The sequence below is a fragment of the Vitis riparia genome, chromosome 7, assembly GCF_004353265.1.
Source record: "Vitis riparia cultivar Riparia Gloire de Montpellier isolate 1030 chromosome 7, EGFV_Vit.rip_1.0, whole genome shotgun sequence".
Taxonomy (NCBI): domain Eukaryota; kingdom Viridiplantae; phylum Streptophyta; class Magnoliopsida; order Vitales; family Vitaceae; genus Vitis; species Vitis riparia.
Window position 1 is genome coordinate 9374318 of NC_048437.1, and position 18987 is coordinate 9393304.

Genomic DNA, 18987 nt, shown 5'->3' on the forward strand with positions numbered 1-18987 from the left:
CTAAAAGTGACGAGTATGATTCTATCCCTCTATCCTACTTGTCAGAAGAACACGCTATCAATAAGCCTCAAGTTTGGTTATCCCATTTTCGTCTTGGTCATCTATCTTTTTCTTCTTTAAAAAGGATGTTCCCTACTATGTTTGGAAAACTAGATATTCAAAGTTTTCATTGTTATGTGTGTGAATTCACTAAACACCATCATGTGTCATTCCCTTCAAGGACTAATAAATGTTATATTCCATTTAGCCTCATCCACACAGATGTTTGGGGGCTTACTCGAATTTGAAGTATTTATGGGGCAAAATGGTTTGTGTCTTTGATTGATGATTGCACAAGGGTTACATGGGTATTTCTTATGAAACACAAATCTAATGTTAGCACTATGCTTCCCATTTTTCATAAAATGGTAAAAACCTCAATTGAGCCAAATCACAAACTTGATGGAGATAAAGAAGATGTGTCGATAGATTGAGAGAGATATCAACAACTAGTGGGGAAGTTGATCTAATTATTGTATACTTGACCGGACATAGCTTATGCAATGAGTGTGGTGAGTCAGTTCATGCATAATCCCAAGGAGATACATATAGAAGCGATATTCAGAATTCTTCGTTATTTAAAATCAACACCAGATAAAGGCATTCAATTTCGAAAGGCAGAAGGAATCAGACTTGAAAGATATATAGATGCTAGTTGGGCTGGATCAGTTACAGATCGAAGATCAACCTTTGGTTATTGTACTTTCTTAGAAGGTAACTTGGTAACTTAGAGGAGTAAAAAGCAATCAATGGTAGCAAGATCAAGTGCAGAAGTAAAATTTCGATCCGTGGCATATGGAATATGTGAACTTCTTTGGATAAAAATTATACTCGCCGACCTTAGGGTTAGGTGGGAGGGGCCGATGAGACTTTACTATGATAACAAGTCAACCATTAACATAGCTCACAATCTAGTTCAACATGATCGTACTAAGCATGTAGAGGTGGATCAACATTTCATCAAAGAAAAATTGGAAAGTAGGCTAGTTTGCACCCCTTACAGTTCCACAAAAAAACCAATTGGTTGATATATTGACTAAGGGACTTACAACACATTTATTCTGTAACATCACAAGCAAATTGGGGATGAAGAACATTTATTCGTCAGCTTGATGGGGAGTGTTGGAAAATATGAACAACCTGTACGAAGACTTCCTAGCCAGGAAATATTTTTTAATTTAGTTTTTCCATATTAGTTTAGTTGATTGATTCTTTTTTGTAAATAGAGATATCCTAAGATAGAAATAAGCTCTTTTTTTTTTTTTTTTTTCATTTTTGACCTCTTACAATTTGTACATATTTGGTGTAATTCCATTGAAATAATACGAGAGAGAAATTCTCAAAAATCCCAAAGTCAACACACTTCATTAGGAATGAAATTTTGACTTTTATTCTCCCCCTTAGGATGATCATGGCTAAAATAGGGTTTAGTTTCAAAAAAGGTGACATCCATTGTTACAAACATTCTTTTGGAATGGGGATCAAAGCATTTATACCCTTTTTGTGTTGAAAATATTCAACAAATTTGCATTTGGATGCTCTAGAATCAAATTTTCCACGGGTATGATTACAGACATGAATGAATGCAGTGCAATAAAAAAATTCAAAGGTAAATTCATTGAAATTCATGAAGTAGGAAAACACATGTTGAAAAAATCTAGAAGAGTTTGATATTTTAAAACCCTAGTAGGCATCCTATTGATCAAATAGGTGGTGGTTAAAATAGCTTTGTCCTAAAGATATTTTGGAACTTTTGTTGAAAAGATGATTGATCTAATAACTTCTAAATGATGTCTATTGTTTCTTTTTGCAACCCCATTTTATTGAGGTGTATCAACACAAAAACTTTGGTGTATTATGCCATTTTCCAGAAAGTAGATTCCTTGCAATTGATTAAACTATTATGTTCCATTATTAGTTTTGAAAATTTGAATATTTGTTTGAAATTGTGTTTTGACCATTTTGTGAAAAATTTTAAACACTTGTGCTACTTCTAACTTTTCTTTTAGCAAATACACCCAAGAAACCTTTATATGATCATCTATAAAGGTGATAAACCACTTTTTTCTTGAAAAAGTGTCTAGCCTAGAAGGTCCGCAGACATTTTAGGGGCTTTAAGGGTTGTGAAGGAAAAAATACATGATAATGCTTTACAAGTTCACAAATTTCACAATGGAATGAGGATGGATCTTTATTAATAAACAACTTTGGAAATAGATGTTTTAGGTATTGAAAATTGGGATATTCTAACCTAAAATGCCATAACATTGTTTCATTCTCACTAACTAAAACAAATTCAAAACGAGGACTTTGAACTTATCTACTTGGTTCAATTCCATCTTCAAAGAAATAAAGTCTTCCAATTTGTCTAACACTGTCAATCATCTTCTCTTAGTTTAAATCCTAAAATTCACACTAAGATGAGAAAAAAATTAGTTTGACACTTTAAATTAGATGTTAATTTACTAATAGACAATAAATTGCAAGACAAATTAGGAATATGAAGAATATTATGGAGTGTAAGAAGTGGTGAAATTTTGATAGATTTTTTAATTTTAATTTTATTTTTATTTTTATTTTTTTTAACCGAGCAACCTTCCATGCCAAGCCCGAATCTCGAGGTGTTGATCGACTTGCAACAACCAACATCGGGTAAATTCAGGGCATCATCAATGGTAGGATTCGAACCTAGGACCATGTGGCCCTTACTGGGACCACACTTCCCAATGTTCACCTTTTGATAAACTGGGCTACCTAGCGGGTATTTTGATAGATTCTTTTAAGGGGATTGATTTAAAGAGACCTGAGATTGAAGAAGTTTGTATAGATGCTCTATTTGATCCTTAGTAAAAGGAGATGTTTCTAAGGAACGTTTTTGCCCTGTTCATCACTTTTGGCTTGGTAGGCACGACTCACCTCGCTAGGTTTCTTCTTCTAGTTTGATGACTTGTCGTGAATCTTCTAGTAGGTGTCACGAGTGTGGTTGGGTTTCTTATAGCAGTCACAACATGGTCTATCACCTTTTTTAGAATTCAATTTTTCTCCTTGATTAAACCCCTTAGTAATAAGGGCAAAACTATCAAATTCTATTCTAGTCCTTGGCGACTCAAGGTTCATCATAATGGATCTTCTAGACTCTTCTCTTCTAACTTTAGAAAAAACTTCTTGAAGAGATGACAATGGTTTTCTCCCTAGGATTTGATTTCTCACTTCATCAAGGCCTTTGTTGAGTCCCGCCAAGAAAACAAAGACTATCATTCTCTACTCATTTCATGTACCTTGCACTATCCCTGGGGTTTTCCCATTCCTTTTCATAACACAAATCTAACTCTTGCCATAAAATCAACATCTCGTTATAATACTCAATCACACCACGATCCCCTTGTTTGGATTGCACAACTTTGATTTTAAATCAAATATCAAAGCAGAATTATCTAGATTTGAGTTTGTTTCTTGAATTGCCTCAATACTTCGAAGAAACTGAGAATAATACAATTGTATATTCAATCGTATATATTTTACATAATCGGGTCCCTTTTTAACATATACACAGAGAGCAAAATATGAAAAATATAAAAATCAAACCAAACATTTAGCCTAAATATCAGATCTAATTGGGGCCTCAATCTTCTACCACAATATCCTCCAAATCACCCCCCAAATCATACGGGATTTCCACACTCCCCTCAAGTTGGATCATAGACATTAATCATGTCTAACTTGTAAATAAAATCTTCAAAGCTAGATTTCTGTAACCCCTTGGTGTATATATTTGCCAATTGTTCCCTTGTAGGGATATAAGTCGTGCAAATCGTCCCTTTCTCAATTTTCTCCAAAGTGTCTATCCACTTTTATATATTTGGTCTTGTCGTGCTGAACAGGATTATGAGAAATACTAATGGTGGCTTTGTTGTCGCAATAGAGTTTGATGGGGAGCTCTATTGTAATGTGTAGTTCTTCCAACAGTTTCTGCAACCATAGTCCTTCACACATACCTTGTGCAACTACTCTGAATTTAGTCTCAACACTGCTTCTGGCTACTACACTTTGCTTCTTACTTCTCCATGTTACTAGATTTCCCCAGACATAGGTACAGTAGCTGGTAGTAGACCTGCTGTTTTTTGTTGATCCCGCCTAATCTGCATTTGTATAGATCTCTACCTTCTTACTGTCACCCTTCTTAAAGAATAGTCCTCTCCCTGGAGAACCCTTTAGATATTTGAGGATCTTATACACTATTTCCAGGTGACTTTCCTTTGGTGAATGCATGTATTGGCTAACCACGCTTATGGTGAAAACAACGTCTGGTCTAGTGTGAGAAAGGTAGATCAATCTACCTACTAGTCACTGATATCTCTCTCTATCCACGGGTTTTCCGTCGCTTTCCATCCTTTTTCTTGACTTGATAGGGGTATCGCTTGGTTTGTAACCAAGCATGCCAGTCTCAGTTAGCAAGTCAAGTACATACTTTCTTTGGGAGATACTAATTCCCTTCCTTGATCCGACGACCTCCATTCCTAGGAAATACCGCATTTGACTCAGATCTTTTACCTCAAACTCTGTGGCTAAGACCTTCTTCAACCTCTCCACTTCTCCTGTGTTATCTCCAGTGAGAATGATGTCATCAACATGCACAATTAGGATTGTCATCCTTCCATTGTTGGATTGTTTGAAGAACATAGTATGATCCGACTGTCCCTGTTGGTATCCTTGGTTCTTAATCACATTTGCAAATATATCGAACCATGTTCTTGGATATTGCTTGAGACCATACAGAGATTTCTTCAATTTGCATACCCTGGTTTCTTCTTCTTCCTTACAAAACCCTGGTGGTAGCGTCATAAACACTTTTTCTAGCTCACCATTCAGAAAGGCATTCTTGATATCAAACTGATGGAGTGGCCAGTCTAGGTTTGCTGCCAAGGATAAGAGAACTCGTGTAGTGTTCAGCTTTGCCACTGATGCAAATTGTTAGAAAAATTAGGCTAATCCAACTTATGGTAATCACCCTAGAGGGGGGGGGGGGGGGTGAAAATGGTGATGGTCTCTTTTTTGTAAATTTAAAATATGTGAATATAAAAGACAATTATATGCAAGTATATAATAAAACAATATAAAGATAATTGCATATAGAGTAAAAGAATAGGGAAGAGAGAATGCAAACACGAGATTTTATAGTGGTTCGGCGCAACCAAACTTACATCCACTCCTCTAACTTCAATCCTAAGCTTGAGGTTCCACTAATTCAAGGCTTTCAAACCAAGCCTTTAAGTAATACAATTGGATTATGGTTCCAATCCACCATCTTGGATTTTTGGCTTCAATTACCTTTTACACTTCTCAAGAGATACCCCACTCTTGAACAACTTTTCAAATGATACCACACACTTGAAAAACTTCATCTCAAAGATTTACAAATAAATGATCTCACAAAATCCTAGTACAAAAACTTTAAGCTCAAATGATACAAAAAAAATAGGATTGAAAGGTGCACTAACGATATGCAAGTTTTAGAACAACGACGCACTCAAAACACTCTTCTGATGCTCAAATATATTCAAGAAAGGTTTGGGAAGGTTAAACTCTTAAACAATGAAGATTTGGAGCCTTTTTATAGAGGAAAAAAACCAAACTAGCCGTTGGGGGTTTGACTGGTTGAGCTGAGGGTTGACCAATTGACTAACCGTTAGCATTTAACGCTTGACAGATGATCGTGGGACCTCGATCGGTTGAGGTGGGGGTCGACCGGTTCCTCATTTGGTTCAACCGGTTGAGCCGTTTTTCAACTTAAAACTTTTTAAACAAGTTTGAAAAACATTTGACACAAGGTTTTAATTGAAAACATGAAATCATCCAATTTTAAAAATATTTAAAACAAAATAACTCTTGGATGATTTTGGTGCATAAGTAAAGAATTTAATGCATGAAAATCTTAGTGCACCAATAACCTTACAAAGAGATCTTATGAAGCTTTGGTCTTGAAAAACACTTCTCTTTAAGGTGGTCTTGTTCTTCATGATTTCTCCTTGGCTTGATTTGTCTTTGTGATTGCCACTTTGGAATTTGTCTTACCTAATCACACTTGAAATATAATCATTAGTTTTAAACCTTGTTTTGTTATCATCAAAACCGAGATTAACCAAACCTTGGTTTCACACAAATGTCTCGATGTAGTCGATGTCGTAGGTCTGAGTGAACCCCTTTGCAACTAGGCGGACTTTTTATCATTATACTGTGCCATCCGCCTTGTATTTCACTGTGAATACCCATTTATAGCCCACTGGTTTCTTCCCTCTTGGCAAACTCATCACTGCCCAAGTTCCATTTTTCCAATGCCCTTATTTCTTCCATCACTACCTCTCTCCATTTTGGAATCTCCAAGGCTTCTTGAATGTTTTTAGGAATCTGGATTCTGTCAAGGTTAGTTGAAAAGCACAACACTTTGCAAAAAGAACATTATAAGACACAAATTTCAAGATAGGATGGAGAGTACATGAACGAGGTTGCTTCCTAAGAGCAATGGGTAAGTCATCTGTTACCTGATCAGGATTGGAGCCAGACTCCTGAGGGATTGGAACTATCATCGGTTCTAACTCTTTTAGTGCTTCGGAGGTGAGTGTCTCATTGGACTTCAATTTTGGCCTCCTTGAGTAGACGAGTGTTTCCCTATTTGTCTATATTTCTGTATCTCCCCCTGAGTTCAAATGTCCTTTTGTATTAGGCGTAGGGTTAGATATAAGGCATGGAGTGGATTCGAACACAGCGACATCGAGGTAGTCTAAGGTTAAGGGTGGTCTAGCTTCACTCACGGACTCCCCTTGAAGCGAGTAGTAGGGAGTATGCTCAAATAAGGTGACATCTAGGCTAACATATAGTTTCTGTGAAATTGGGTCATAGCATTTGTAGCCCTTTCGTGTGGAAGAGTAGCCAAAAAAGACACATTCAAGTGCTCTAGGATCCAATTTGTTCCGCTTGGGTGCGTAAGTGTGGACAAACATAATGGACCCAAAGACACGAAGTGGAAGATGTGCACCGAGTCTAGAATGGGGAAAAAACTCTTGGAATTTCTGTAGAGGTGTGACAAAAAATAGGACCCGATTAGGCATTCGGTTAATAAGGTATGTGGTTGTCCAAATGGAGTCACCCCAAAATTGTGAGGGCATGTGAGAGGTAAACAGCAAGGCACGAGCAACTTCAAGAATATGTCTATTTTTCCGTTCTGCAACCCCATTTTGCTGAGGGGTGTCAACGCAAGAACTTTGATGGATAATACCATTTTCTTGTAGATAAGTGCCCAAGGAGTGATTGAAATACTTAGTACCATTATCAGTACATAGAATTTGAATTTTGGTATGAAACTAAGTTTGTATCATAGAGTGAAAGTTCATGAAGATTGATCGAACCTCAGTTTTATCAGTCAACAAATATACCTAACACAGGCGAGTGTGATCATCAATAAAAGTAATAAACCATTTTTTATGGGTCCTATTAGGGGTACGTGAGGGTCCCCATAAATCACTATGAATCAGAGTAAATGGTATGGATGGTTTATACTTAGATTTAGGAAAAGATGCACGATGGTGTTTGGCAAGGTCACACACATCACACTGAAAATCCCATGAAGCTTTATTTGAACATAGTGAAGGAAATAAATGTTGCAAGTACTGAAAACTAGGATGACCCATCCTTTTGTGCCATAACAAAAGTTCACTTTCCCAGGACTAGATGTAGAATTACAAACAGTAGGAGGACATTGTCCACTCGCATTAGCTTTGTCGAAGTAATAGAGCCCCTCACGTTCTTTAGCACTGCCAATTATCTTCCCCGATGATAGGTCTTGAAAGACACAATGAGAGGGTAGGAATTTAGCCGAGCAATTAGATTGTTTGGTTAACTGGCTAATAGACAACAAATTGCAAGATAAATTAGGAACGTGTAGGACAGGGTTGAGAGTAATAGACTCAAAAATACGAATACTCCCTTTGCCAACAACTGGGGATAAAGTACCATCTGCAATTTTTACTTTTAAATTACCGGTACAAGGAGAGGATGTAGAAAATAAATGATGAGCATCAGTCATATGATCAGATGCACCAGAGTCAATAATCCAAGGAGTAATATGAGACGTGGTGCTAAGTGCTTCAGAAAGGTACCTTTGTGGGCTAAAGAACTAGATGACAGAGTAGTAGAAGACTGATTTTGCTTGGAAATTAGAAAGAAGCTCATATAATTTTGCAAGTCGGTTGGAATTAAACCCCACACTAGAAGCTGACTAATGATTTTCTGTGGGTGTTTTGTTTGCCTGGGTTTCGGTGGAAGCTTGATGACCATGGGCTTTATTTGGGCTGTTTGGGCTTCCAATCTGCGGGTTTGCCATGTAAAGTCCAACAAGTGTCTTTAGTGTGGCCCATTTTCTTACAATGCTCATAGTAAGTCCTCTTAGACTGTCTTGGGCCAGATCCAGCATGAGGCCCACAGGTTACAAGTGCTGAAGCCTCGGGCCCAGAAGTGATATGTTCTTGTAGCATCATTTTCCTTCTGCTCTCATCACGTTGCACCTTAGAGAAGACCTCTCAGATGGAGGGCAGCAACCAGCGACTAAGAACTCTGCTCCTAACGTCGTCAAGCTCGCGGTTCAATGCCACTAGAAACTCGAAGACTCTCTCGTTCTCCATCTTCTGCTTGAATCACACATATCACCTGTGCACTCCCATTCCTCTTCGCAGCTGAGATCGAGTTCTTGCCACAAACCCAGCACCTCGGTGTAGTATTCTATGACTTCTCGATCTCTTTGCTTCATCTTCCGGAGCCGCGTCTTGAGTTTGAAAAATTGGGAAGCATTCTCGGCATCGGAGTATGTTTCCCATATCGCATCCCACACATCCTTTACCGTCGGGAGGAACATGTACGTTTTGCCAATAGTTGGCTTCATGGAGTTGATCAAGCATGAGGTGATGAACGAGTTTTCGGACCACCATTTCTGGGATGCTGCTGCATTAATCGGAGGTGGTTGTCGAGTCTCACCGGTAAGAAACCCGAGCTTTCCCTTTCCGTCAATAACAAGCTTGATTGTCTATGCCTACTCTCTGTAATTCTTATCGTTCAATTTTTCAACGGTAAGATGGAGTGGGGAGTTGTCGAATGCACCGACCGAGCCCATGGAGGAGATTATCTCCAACTCTCTTTCCTGGGTTGCCGATTGATTGGACTCATGGTTGTCTCCTTTTTGGGCAGCCATGGATTGATTAGGGTTTTAGAGCAATCCGTGCTTTGATACCATGAAGAAACTGAGAATAATACAATTGTATATTCAATCGTATATATTTTACATAATCGGGTCCTTATTTAACATATACACAGAGAGCAAAATATGGAAATATAAAAATCAAACCAAACATGTAGCCTAAATATCAAATCTAATTGGGGCCTCAATCTTCTACCACAATATCCTCCAAATCACCCCCCAAATCATATGGGATTTCCACACACTTCCTTGGTAGTTTTTATGAAGAGATGGGGATTCCCTATTTTTGGCTCCATTGAGTTGATAAGCCAGGTTATCATGGAATTTTCTGATCTTCATGCTGCCAACTTTGGATCACCTGCAATTAGTTTATTCACCTCACCAGTTAGGTGTCCAAGATTTCCTCTTTCATCGATTGCTAGTTTCATAGTCTACACCTATTCTAAATAATTCTTACCATTTAATTTATGAACTGTTAATTGAAGGGTAGAATTAAATGAGGAGATATCGGGTTATGAACTGTTAATTGAAGGGTAGAACTAAATGATGAGATATCAGGTCCATTTAGGGAAGCAACCAGATTTGTCTGGCCATCCCCTGTTGTAATTGAGAAAAATGAATTTTTGTTGGCCCCAGTCATAGTCGTCTTCACTATGGGAATTTTTTGATAAAGAGCCTAAGCTTTGATACCATGTAGGCTTTGAGGAAAATAAATTTTTATTAATTCTCTTTTATGAATAAAATACGAAGGATACAATATAAGTTTATATAGAGACTCCTCTAACTAGAAAATAGAAACTTCCCAAAAAAAAAAAAAAAGACTTCTCTAGCTAGAAAATAGGAACTTCCCTAAAAAATAGAGACTCCTCTAACTATAAAATACGAACTTCCCTAAAAAATAGAATAAGAAACTAACAATAACTAAATCTGAATTTTAAAAATAAATATCAGGGTAAAATCTTAATTTAAAAATAGATATCAAATTTTATCATTTTTCCTAAAAATAACAACAATATTCCTAGATTCTTGACATGGGGCTTGGAGTGGATTTTTCCAGATATTCCAACATAGATTATAGATAAATAGATGAGGACAATTCTCAAGACTTGAACTCAAGACCTCTAGTTAACCATAACTTTGATACCATGTTGAATTACCAACTTTCTTAAAAGCTTAAATTGACTAGACTAACAATGGATATTCATCAATGAACCCTTCCCATCTTGGCGTTCGTGGAGCCTTTGTTATTTGTCCCTTTCTTAGCCAGTAGGCTATGAATTGGAAATCGAGGCTAAGATGTTTCCTTGTTGGAAGGCTTGATGGAGGTGAAGACTACAGGGATTATCAACTTTCTGGTGGAAGGATGCAAGTGTTGTTATCTTATTGGTTTCTTCGAGGAAGAGGGCTATATGGAAATAGGATGCGTGAGTTTGGAATCTTTTTATGAATCCTAGATTCACCAATCAAGTAGTAGATCAGTTGGCCAAAAGTGGAGCTTCATTGCTTAATGCATTTGTTGGGGCTGCCTTGCTCGTTATTTATCAGGGTCTATTGTGTATTTGAGATTTATGATGTTGTAGTCTCACATTTTTGTGGGATGTTAGGATCCTTGCTTGTGTTGAAGGATAGCTCATCCTTACTGTATCCTGTTTTTTATTATTTTTATTATTTTTATTTTTATTTATTTATTTATTTATTTTATTTTGTGTGTGTGTGTTTTAACAATTGTTTGTTTCCTGTACAATATCCTTGGAAAATTTTCATCACCATTTCCTCTAAACTTTTTTGATTCAATTTTCTTGAGCGGGTTTGGAAAAATCATTCCCCACCAAATGCCATACTAACAGTTTGATGTAGGTTAAGACAACATGGTCTGGATACGTCTGGCGCTTATCAGTACTTTGTCTTGCGAGCGCAGAAAATAGCTTTATCCCATGGATATGAAATAATTAACTGGTATGAATCTTGGATATGATTTTTTATAACCCCTTGTCTGCATGGGCTTTACATCTTATCCATGAATGTGAAAAATAACAGGGAAGAGACCTTCAATGACTTTGGAAGTAAATTAAGCCGAAAGACTGTGGTGCACAACTGGTATGACCTTATTGTTACTTGCATAATATGCATTTTTCCTTATGGAATAAATTTTATTTTTTGTCACAAATATGCATTGCATTGGTGCAGCTTTATTTGAATTAGTGAATAAATTTATCATGATTTGGATATCTTTTTAATTTTTTAACTGTGGTAATCTTTTTTTTTTTTAAATAAGGGCCTCCTCTGAAATTGTGTTTCATAAAAAGGACAAAAACACATTTTCAGAGTCAGAAGAGCATGCAAACGCATTTAGCATTAATGATCTGGAAGCTGTGAAAATAGTAAATATCGTAAGAATGTGTTCTTGAGATATTTTCAATCAGCAATTACAATTAGTTTATATTACTAATCATATTCACTGAATATACTTATGTGAACATAGAGATACGCCAAATTCAGTTCCCTTCCATGTCCAACATAATATTTTGCCCAATTTCACCCACCACAAACACATCAGTGACTGATATTACACATCAGAAACAACCTCATGAAAGCTGTTCAAACTGTAACACGAGCTACAATCAAACATAAGCATAAACTAGACTGCATCTTTTGTCCAATTTTTAGCACTACAAATGTGTCAAACCTATTTAATACTGCACAGAGCAAGCATGCAGCAAACTTATCAACCTGTTCCATGTAAAAATTCCAACATGAAACATAAATTGGTAAACATCTCTGTCAATTTCAGCCACCTCAAGTGCATTAACGTGCTTAATATTACAATATCACAGAGACACATCCAACCTGCTCAACCTATTTAATGTTGCACATAAGCATAAACATGAAGTGGAGGACATCTCTACCTTCCTCTAGCTATGGAAAATACACATATCCCTGTTTCACATTGCCCATCTGACATGAACATAGGTAATATTGACATTAATTAACCTAAACAATATCATCCATTACGATGTTCCACATTCAACCTTCAATATTCAAAGGCAACCATAACAGTTATAAACTGTCTCATGTTTATAAAATCATGGAGGTTGCGAATCATTAATATATTAAGGAGTCACACTGAGTTACTCATAAATACGATCCAGAAAGCTTCTTGTGTTTAGGAGGCTACTCCTGTCTAAGAACTATGTTCCTCTGCCCATTCTGTCATATTCCTTGAAATAGAAATTACTTCTTTTTTTTTTTACTCAAAGTTCATAGAAAGTCGGAGGGTTGATATATTTCTGCTTGTTAAAGTAAGCTTGATTGTATTGCTCTTCAATTGATCAGTGGCAGTACAGTTAAAATACATAAAATCCTTTCAGTTCCCTGTTTAATAAGAAAAACATTTTATTGCAATATGGTTATGAACCAAATTGCTTTCAGTTATCCTTGTTACTAAGAAATTTATCCAATTTATAGCATTCTTATTTGTTATGGAACCATGCCTAGACTCCAAATATTATCACTGAATCATTCAGCATCTTATGTAAATGACCATTCTAATTCCTCGCTATATTATGTAAGAAACTAAAAGAGAAGACTGGTTACAGTCCTGAAATTCTCCTCTTCCAGCTTAGTATGAACTTATAATCTGATGTATTATTGTCTTCAGAAACTTTCAACGTTAAGTAGCACAATCTTTTTATAAAAAGTTAATTGAAGTATTATGGTCTGTGGTACTAATTTCAAAAAGGCAAAGACTTATGACAGATCATGAAATGATGCAGCATCTATGCCTTTACTATATTTTCCTTATATCCCAGGGTTTCAGGTAAGGCTAATTTCTTGCTTAGAATCTTTCTCTGGCAGGCTTGGGGGTGGTGTTGCTGAGAAAGTGGTTGCTGCTGGGCTAAGATGCATTGTAAGCAACCAGGACAAGTGGTATTTGGATCACTTGGATGCCCCATGGGAGGGTTTTTATATGAATGAACCACTCACAAATATCACAAATCACCAGCAACAAAAGTTAGTTCTTGGGGGTGAGGTATGCATGTGGGGTGAACACATTGATGCCTCAGATATTGAACAAACCATATGGCCACGTGCTGCCGCAGCTGCAGGTACTTATCATTTTATTTTAAGGTTAAAATCCATTGCTCATTATTTTATTTGTACCATATTTAGAATACCAAAAAATTCTGGCCCAACATTCATGGGAAGAACATCAAATAAAAGTTGTCTCCCTTTCAGCATTGCCTCAATAATCGGACTCAGTTATTGCTTAACCCTGCAAAAGCCATAATCTGGTACTTGGGGTGCCTTCTTGTGTTCTGCCATTCAGTTTGTATTTAGGGCCATGTTTTATTTTTGAGCCTTGTTAATCATCTCTAGTCTTGTTAATGTTACCTTGCTCGGTCTTTCTGGACTTTTCTGCCTTAAACTTTTGTTTTTATAGGCAAAAGGACATGATTAAAATGAAAAGCACCCCTTTGGGTATACTCTTGATTTATTTTCTTTACTCACACCTTTCTTTTATCTTTTTGTTTTTATGTTTCCAATGGATATAGAGCGACTGTGGAGCGCTTATGACAATCTAGCTAAGGATCCAAGCCAAGTTTTTGGGAGGTTGGCACACTTCAGGTGTTTGCTGAATCAAAGAGGAGTTGCTGCTGCTCCATTGGTTGGACCTGGTAGAGTTGCTCCTGAAGAGCCAGGCTCTTGCTATAAGCAGTAGCAAAAATGAATCATGAAATAATGGACTCTCCTCCTATAAAAAATAATGGACTCTCTTGATAAAATCAGGCTGGTGCACTGAATTTGAATAACGACTATAATCTGTTGAATAACCAATTGGCCATGTCGTTTGCCATGTAAACAACCCAAGTTTAGAGTTTATTTAATAAAGCAAATGGTTGGTTTCTCTTAAATTTCTCCTTCAAAATGCTGGAATTATATTTTTCCTCCAAGAAACAGAAACCATGGCTGGAGCATGCAAGAAAAAGAATGTGTGAACTGGAGTCTACCCCCATGGTTGTCAAAGAACAAACTCCTAATTTTGACGACAGTGGATCTGAGAATGAAAACCAGCTTAATGTAGGCCAAGGTGGTTAAATATGGTACTGACCTGACTTGCAGTAGATGAGCGTATGGCTAACAGGTCAAACCTGGCCTCTGTGTGTGCATGATATCACTAAAAAGGTGTTATGCAATAATGTTTTTTGACTCCAAGGAAGTCCCACAAGATTAAACATATTGATTGTCTTTGTACAACCAAGAGACTGAAGGCCACAACTTCAGGGTGCTTGTATGTAATGAACATCTCCGGCTATAAACATCATCAGACAATAGCTGGCATCTCAAGGCTTCCAAGGCGCTGGAGGTGGTGGGCTTGGTGGATAGAATGGTGGAACTGCTGAGAATATGGTGTTCTTGTCAATGCTCATGCCTCCGCTGCTAGTCAAGGACACAAGTGCAGCAACCAGCCCAGCATTTCCAGCTAATGTTGGCTCTGTGTAGTTGTAATTGGTGCGGATATCTTGGAAATTGTCTGTCCGAATAGGCCCTCCAACCATGGCTCCTGTGATGTTGTGAGGATTTGGGTTGCGACTATCACGCCACTTCCATCCACCTGTGCATGAGTACTTCTTGTTGTCATTGGGTATGGATGCTCCACGGTGATGCACATGTTTGGGGAATTTGGTTCCATAGCCCACCAAGTAGCTCATTTTCATGGGGTTTTCGCCTAGAATGTACTTGATCTGCTTGAATGCAATGTGAAAGAAACAAGCTAAGAAAAAGGGCATGTTAACATTAAATGAAGAGTACAAGAAAAGCAGCAAACCTGAGAGGTGGCAAAACTGCGTAGCGTTTCTGCTCTAATGAAATTGGGGCCACAGTACCAGCCTGGAATACTGGTTGCATTCATGTAATCAACAAAAAGAGATGCCAAGAAGGCAGCATTGGCCACATACTGTAGAGATTGTGGCTTCCCATGGTTCAATTGAATCAATCCTCCTGAATGTTTCCACAAACCACATGTCTCAGTAAAGTAATTTCATGAACAAAGTCATAAAGAAGTGAACTCTCATACCTTTAGTCCAATTGAAGACATGGAACTGTTGAAGATAGGAACACATGGTAAGACCAGTCACATTGTGATAGCTCTTCAACATGTCCTCATAAGGGTAGCCTGGGCTCAAGAATATCCTGAGTCTCGTCAACAGCAGCATGGCGGCTGGTAACTTGTTGTCCCAACTGGGCACACTCAAGTCTGGAATCATGTAAAATGCCTTGGAGTTCTTGGGCAGTCCTGAGTTGGTTGCCAGGGAGATGTAGCTTTTGTTTCCTGTGGCATAGAACAACCATGCAGCACCCCACATGTACTCATCAAAGTAGCCAGTGGAGTTGTAGAATGGTTCTATGTAAGGGTTCCCACGACAGTATGGCGTCCGTTTGCCAAAGTCCCTGGCAAAGGTAAAGAGTGTTTCAGCACCTTTGATGAGCTTTTTGGAGTAGGCTGTATTGTCCTGAAACACTATAGATGCGGCTGCCAGGGCTGCTGCCATTTCCCCAGCAAGGTCAGGCCCTGAGTTTGCAGTCTGGACTGGTCTATCATAGTCCATGTCCTCTGGTTTCATCCAGCAGTAATGATCATCTGGTTTTGAAGAATTAGCTACCGAGGCTCCAACCTAGCAATTGATGATCATCAAGGGCAAACAAATCAGGTGTTTGATGACTTCATTGATCCAGAGTACGTCATTAGTCCTAACTGTTAATCAGCTTACCTGGCTATAAATTTTGTCAATGTGGGAGGCAGAGGAATTGAAGGTCAAGAGTAAGTAATCAGTCCCCCACTTAATGAGGTCTCGAACATGGTTGTACTCATCAATGGCCTCATACTTGTGTCTGTATTCGATCACACTCCAACTCAGCATTGTCATAGCATATGCCATGGGGAAATGGAACTTGATATTGTCTCCAGCATCGTAGTAACCTCCAACAAGCCCACCCTTCACGTCAGTCAAATCTTTCCCATCCTCTAGCCCTGAATTCCCCCTCCATGCAATACCATTGCTCTTAGGCAGTTTCCCAGCTGCAGCCACACACCCAGTTCATTTCAGTACAATTATTCATCCATCATTTTGTGAATATGTTTCTGTCTATATAAATGACCACCACCCAGAAAAAGAAACAAATGTATAGGGAAGATGATTAACATAAAAAAATAAACTGCATGTTAGGCAAGGCAATAAGCATGTCCGTGATGATGAAGACATCAATCGCATATTTGGATTACTGCCTAATCACATGTTTTTATTCTATTGCTACAAAGTCAATATCCCATTTTTTGGTTTATATATATATATATGATTGACGAATTCAAAGGGTTGAGCAGACTAGATAGACCGCCAGGGTTGTCCTACCTAACCAGCAACATCTAAAGCCAGACCTTCTAACAAACAGAATCCATAGCTGGAGGCCTCTCAACAAACTTGTTAATCATACCAAAGGATAAACACAGAAACTTAAGTTTCCACCTACATGTTTTTGTCAATCGACTGTTAATTGTCTTTGTCCTTTGGCATACAGGGTGGCTCGTCTCTTCCAAAACTCAAGTTAATTAGCCGATATATTGACTGATCTTGAATATTTTAACAGAAAATAAATGGAGGCATCCTGCATCAAAGCAATCATGTTTGATGACTACCATAGAATTTGGCATAAGATTTAAACCCATGATGCCATTTGCATATCAAACTGACAACCTTCACACAGTTTAATCTACTTGAAATTCATTTCAAGCTTGATGATGATCCTTGTAATGTTTTACTTGTGTATTTGTTTTTTCTCATCACAGGCCAAGATAATATTTCAGTGGCCTAATAAATGGCAAAATCCTTGTCATTATATACAGCTAGGTACATGGCAACAAATAGCTACAGACATTTCAGTCAATATATCACAAATTGACAAGAGAATGAGGCTGGAGAGCAAGACAGATATGAATGGTGAGGGGGGCAAGGGCAAAATATGAACATAAGAGACATGAAATGCAGATATACTTAAGTTAAAAATAGAAAGATGATGCGACAGTTTGTAGGGTCTCATTGGTTCCAATTTTCCTAAAAGATAAACGGTGGAATTTGAATCCACACCAATGGACCCACACGGCGATTTTCCAACGGGTCATGGAAAAAAAGTGCAATGCAAGACCCTTCACACCAATTTATGGGTCATTGGAATTTTGATGGTGAAGAATAAACATAGGGAATAGAAAAGGGTGAGGGGGGTGTTTTGACTCATTCAATGAAATTGTGCAGAGAAAAGAGGAATTGGGAGAGACTTACACTTTTGGGCATTGAAGAAGAGGAGAGCTTTGTGGAGAGCAAGAGTGTAATTGTCTGGAGGAGGAGGATGGGACTTGTGCTGGGGCAAGGATTTGACAATGATGATGGGCAGTGCAATCACAACGAAAGAAATAACAAGAGACCAGATGGTATACTTCAAGGCCTTGTGGCTGCACATGATGCACCCCAAGTCCACATATTTCTTTTTGCTGTTGCCTTGATGAGGACCCAACAGCCAGCTTTGTTGGGTCTCATCCAGATGACGATGCTGATGCAGATGCTGCTGCCTCTCCCATTCCATGTTTCTGCTCCTCTCATCGTCTGTGCCTGAGTCCCCATTAATCTCCAATGACCCTCCCCAGTGATTTGCTGAGTGCATCTTTTTGTTTTGTTTTTTTTTTCTCTACCCCCTAAAATCAACTCATCAACTCTCTGGTTTTATACCAAAAAAGCAATGAGAATTGGGAGCCAACAACACCCCAGACTGAAACCAACAATTCAATGAAACCCCACAACCTGACCAGGAATGAGAGAGAGAGAGAGGAGGGGTTTTGATGGGATACCAAAGACCAAAGACCAAAAACCAAAGCAGAGAGGAAGAATTATTTGCACAAGTGTGTATATATAGTAAGTGGAGACCAAAAAAGTGGACAGGGAGGAAGAACTATATATACATGTGTCTATATATGACCAACCAGACCTGCAGAGCAAGCACCAATATTTGCAGAAACACTGTCTTGGTTTCCTCCCCTTTCTCTCTCTGCTGGATGTTTCATGCTTGGATACTATAAATAATATATGAGAGAGAGAGAGAGAGAGAGAGAGAGAGAGAGAGAGAGAGAGGAGGAAGAGGGAGGGAAAGAGAAAAGGTTGACTTAAATGAGAGAGATGGTTTTCCTTCTCATCTGATGGTTTTGGGAAAATGAAAACTGTATAATAAGGAAAATATACAAAAATGGTATAATACTCAAATGCCAAATTAAACTGCTTTTGGGAGTGATAAATACATCACAGTAGAGGCCTGGCTGGCTACAAGAGTTTTTAGGATATCATCCTTTCAATGAAATTTGTTATATGTGTAGGGTTTTAGCAATGAGATAAATAATGGCCTAATGGGGTTTAGTTGGTAATTCAGAAATCAAATACAGTGTGACAACATGTGATTTAGCAGGGGTCGTGAAGGCCTCAAAACTTCAACCAGCTGGCAGGGATTGGCCAGCTTGATTTCCCATCTCTCTCTCCCTCTCTCTCTCTCCCTCTCTCTCTCTCCCCTCTTCCCGTAAAGGATACGCTACCGTGTTCTATGCCATTCTTTGGTTTTCATTTTCCACTTGTGCTTTGAAAGAGGAGGTGAGGAGCCTGGGGACTCAA

The 18987-nt window shown here is 38.2% G+C and overlaps 2 protein-coding genes across 9 annotated transcripts in view; one reads left to right on the forward strand and one right to left on the reverse strand.

Annotated features, from left to right (window-relative positions):
* Positions 1 to 14196, forward strand: part of LOC117918598 (beta-hexosaminidase 3) — a 67889-nt gene extending 53693 nt beyond the window's left edge. For all 7 annotated transcript variants that reach the window (XM_034835358.1, XM_034835359.1, XM_034835357.1 and 4 more), the window contains 4 exons: positions 11141 to 11239; positions 11321 to 11380; positions 13139 to 13389; positions 13837 to 14196. In XM_034835358.1, the coding sequence (XP_034691249.1) occupies positions 11141 to 11239; positions 11321 to 11380; positions 13139 to 13389; positions 13837 to 14003 (577 nt within the window). In that variant the 3' untranslated portion in view covers positions 14004 to 14196. The remainder of the gene's footprint in view (positions 1 to 11140; positions 11240 to 11320; positions 11381 to 13138; positions 13390 to 13836) is intronic.
* Positions 14197 to 14404: 208 nt separating this feature from the next.
* LOC117918597 (endoglucanase 12) lies at positions 14405 to 18425 on the reverse strand. 2 transcript variants are annotated; one of them, XM_034835352.1, is made up of 5 exons: positions 18317 to 18425; positions 16054 to 16361; positions 15360 to 15957; positions 15111 to 15283; positions 14405 to 15027 (listed from the first exon to the last, which is right to left on the reverse strand). In XM_034835352.1, exons 1-5 carry the CDS (start codon positions 18390 to 18392, stop codon positions 14626 to 14628), a joined length of 1557 nt encoding a protein of 518 aa, XP_034691243.1. In that variant the 5' UTR covers positions 18393 to 18425; the 3' UTR covers positions 14405 to 14625. The 2 variants fall into 2 exon arrangements, with proteins under 2 accessions (XP_034691243.1, XP_034691242.1); XM_034835351.1 differs by lacking the exon at positions 18317 to 18425 and adding an exon at positions 17617 to 18310.
* Between the last annotated feature and the right edge of the window lie 562 nt (positions 18426 to 18987).

What these genes read in the sequence shown, in the direction of transcription:
- LOC117918597 (XM_034835351.1), bottom strand. Translation starts at nt 17,995, where the DNA reads ATGCACTCAGCAAATCACTGGGGAGGGTCATTGGAGATTAATGGGGAC. An exon ending in CTTCTTCAATGCCCAAAAGT is followed by an intron (nt 16,362 to 17,616) that starts GTAAGTCTCTCC and finishes GTGTGGCTGCAG; the next exon opens with CTGGGAAACTGCCTAAGAGC. An exon ending in TGTCTTCAATTGGACTAAAG is followed by an intron (nt 15,284 to 15,359) that starts GTATGAGAGTTC and finishes GGAAACATTCAG; the next exon opens with GAGGATTGATTCAATTGAAC.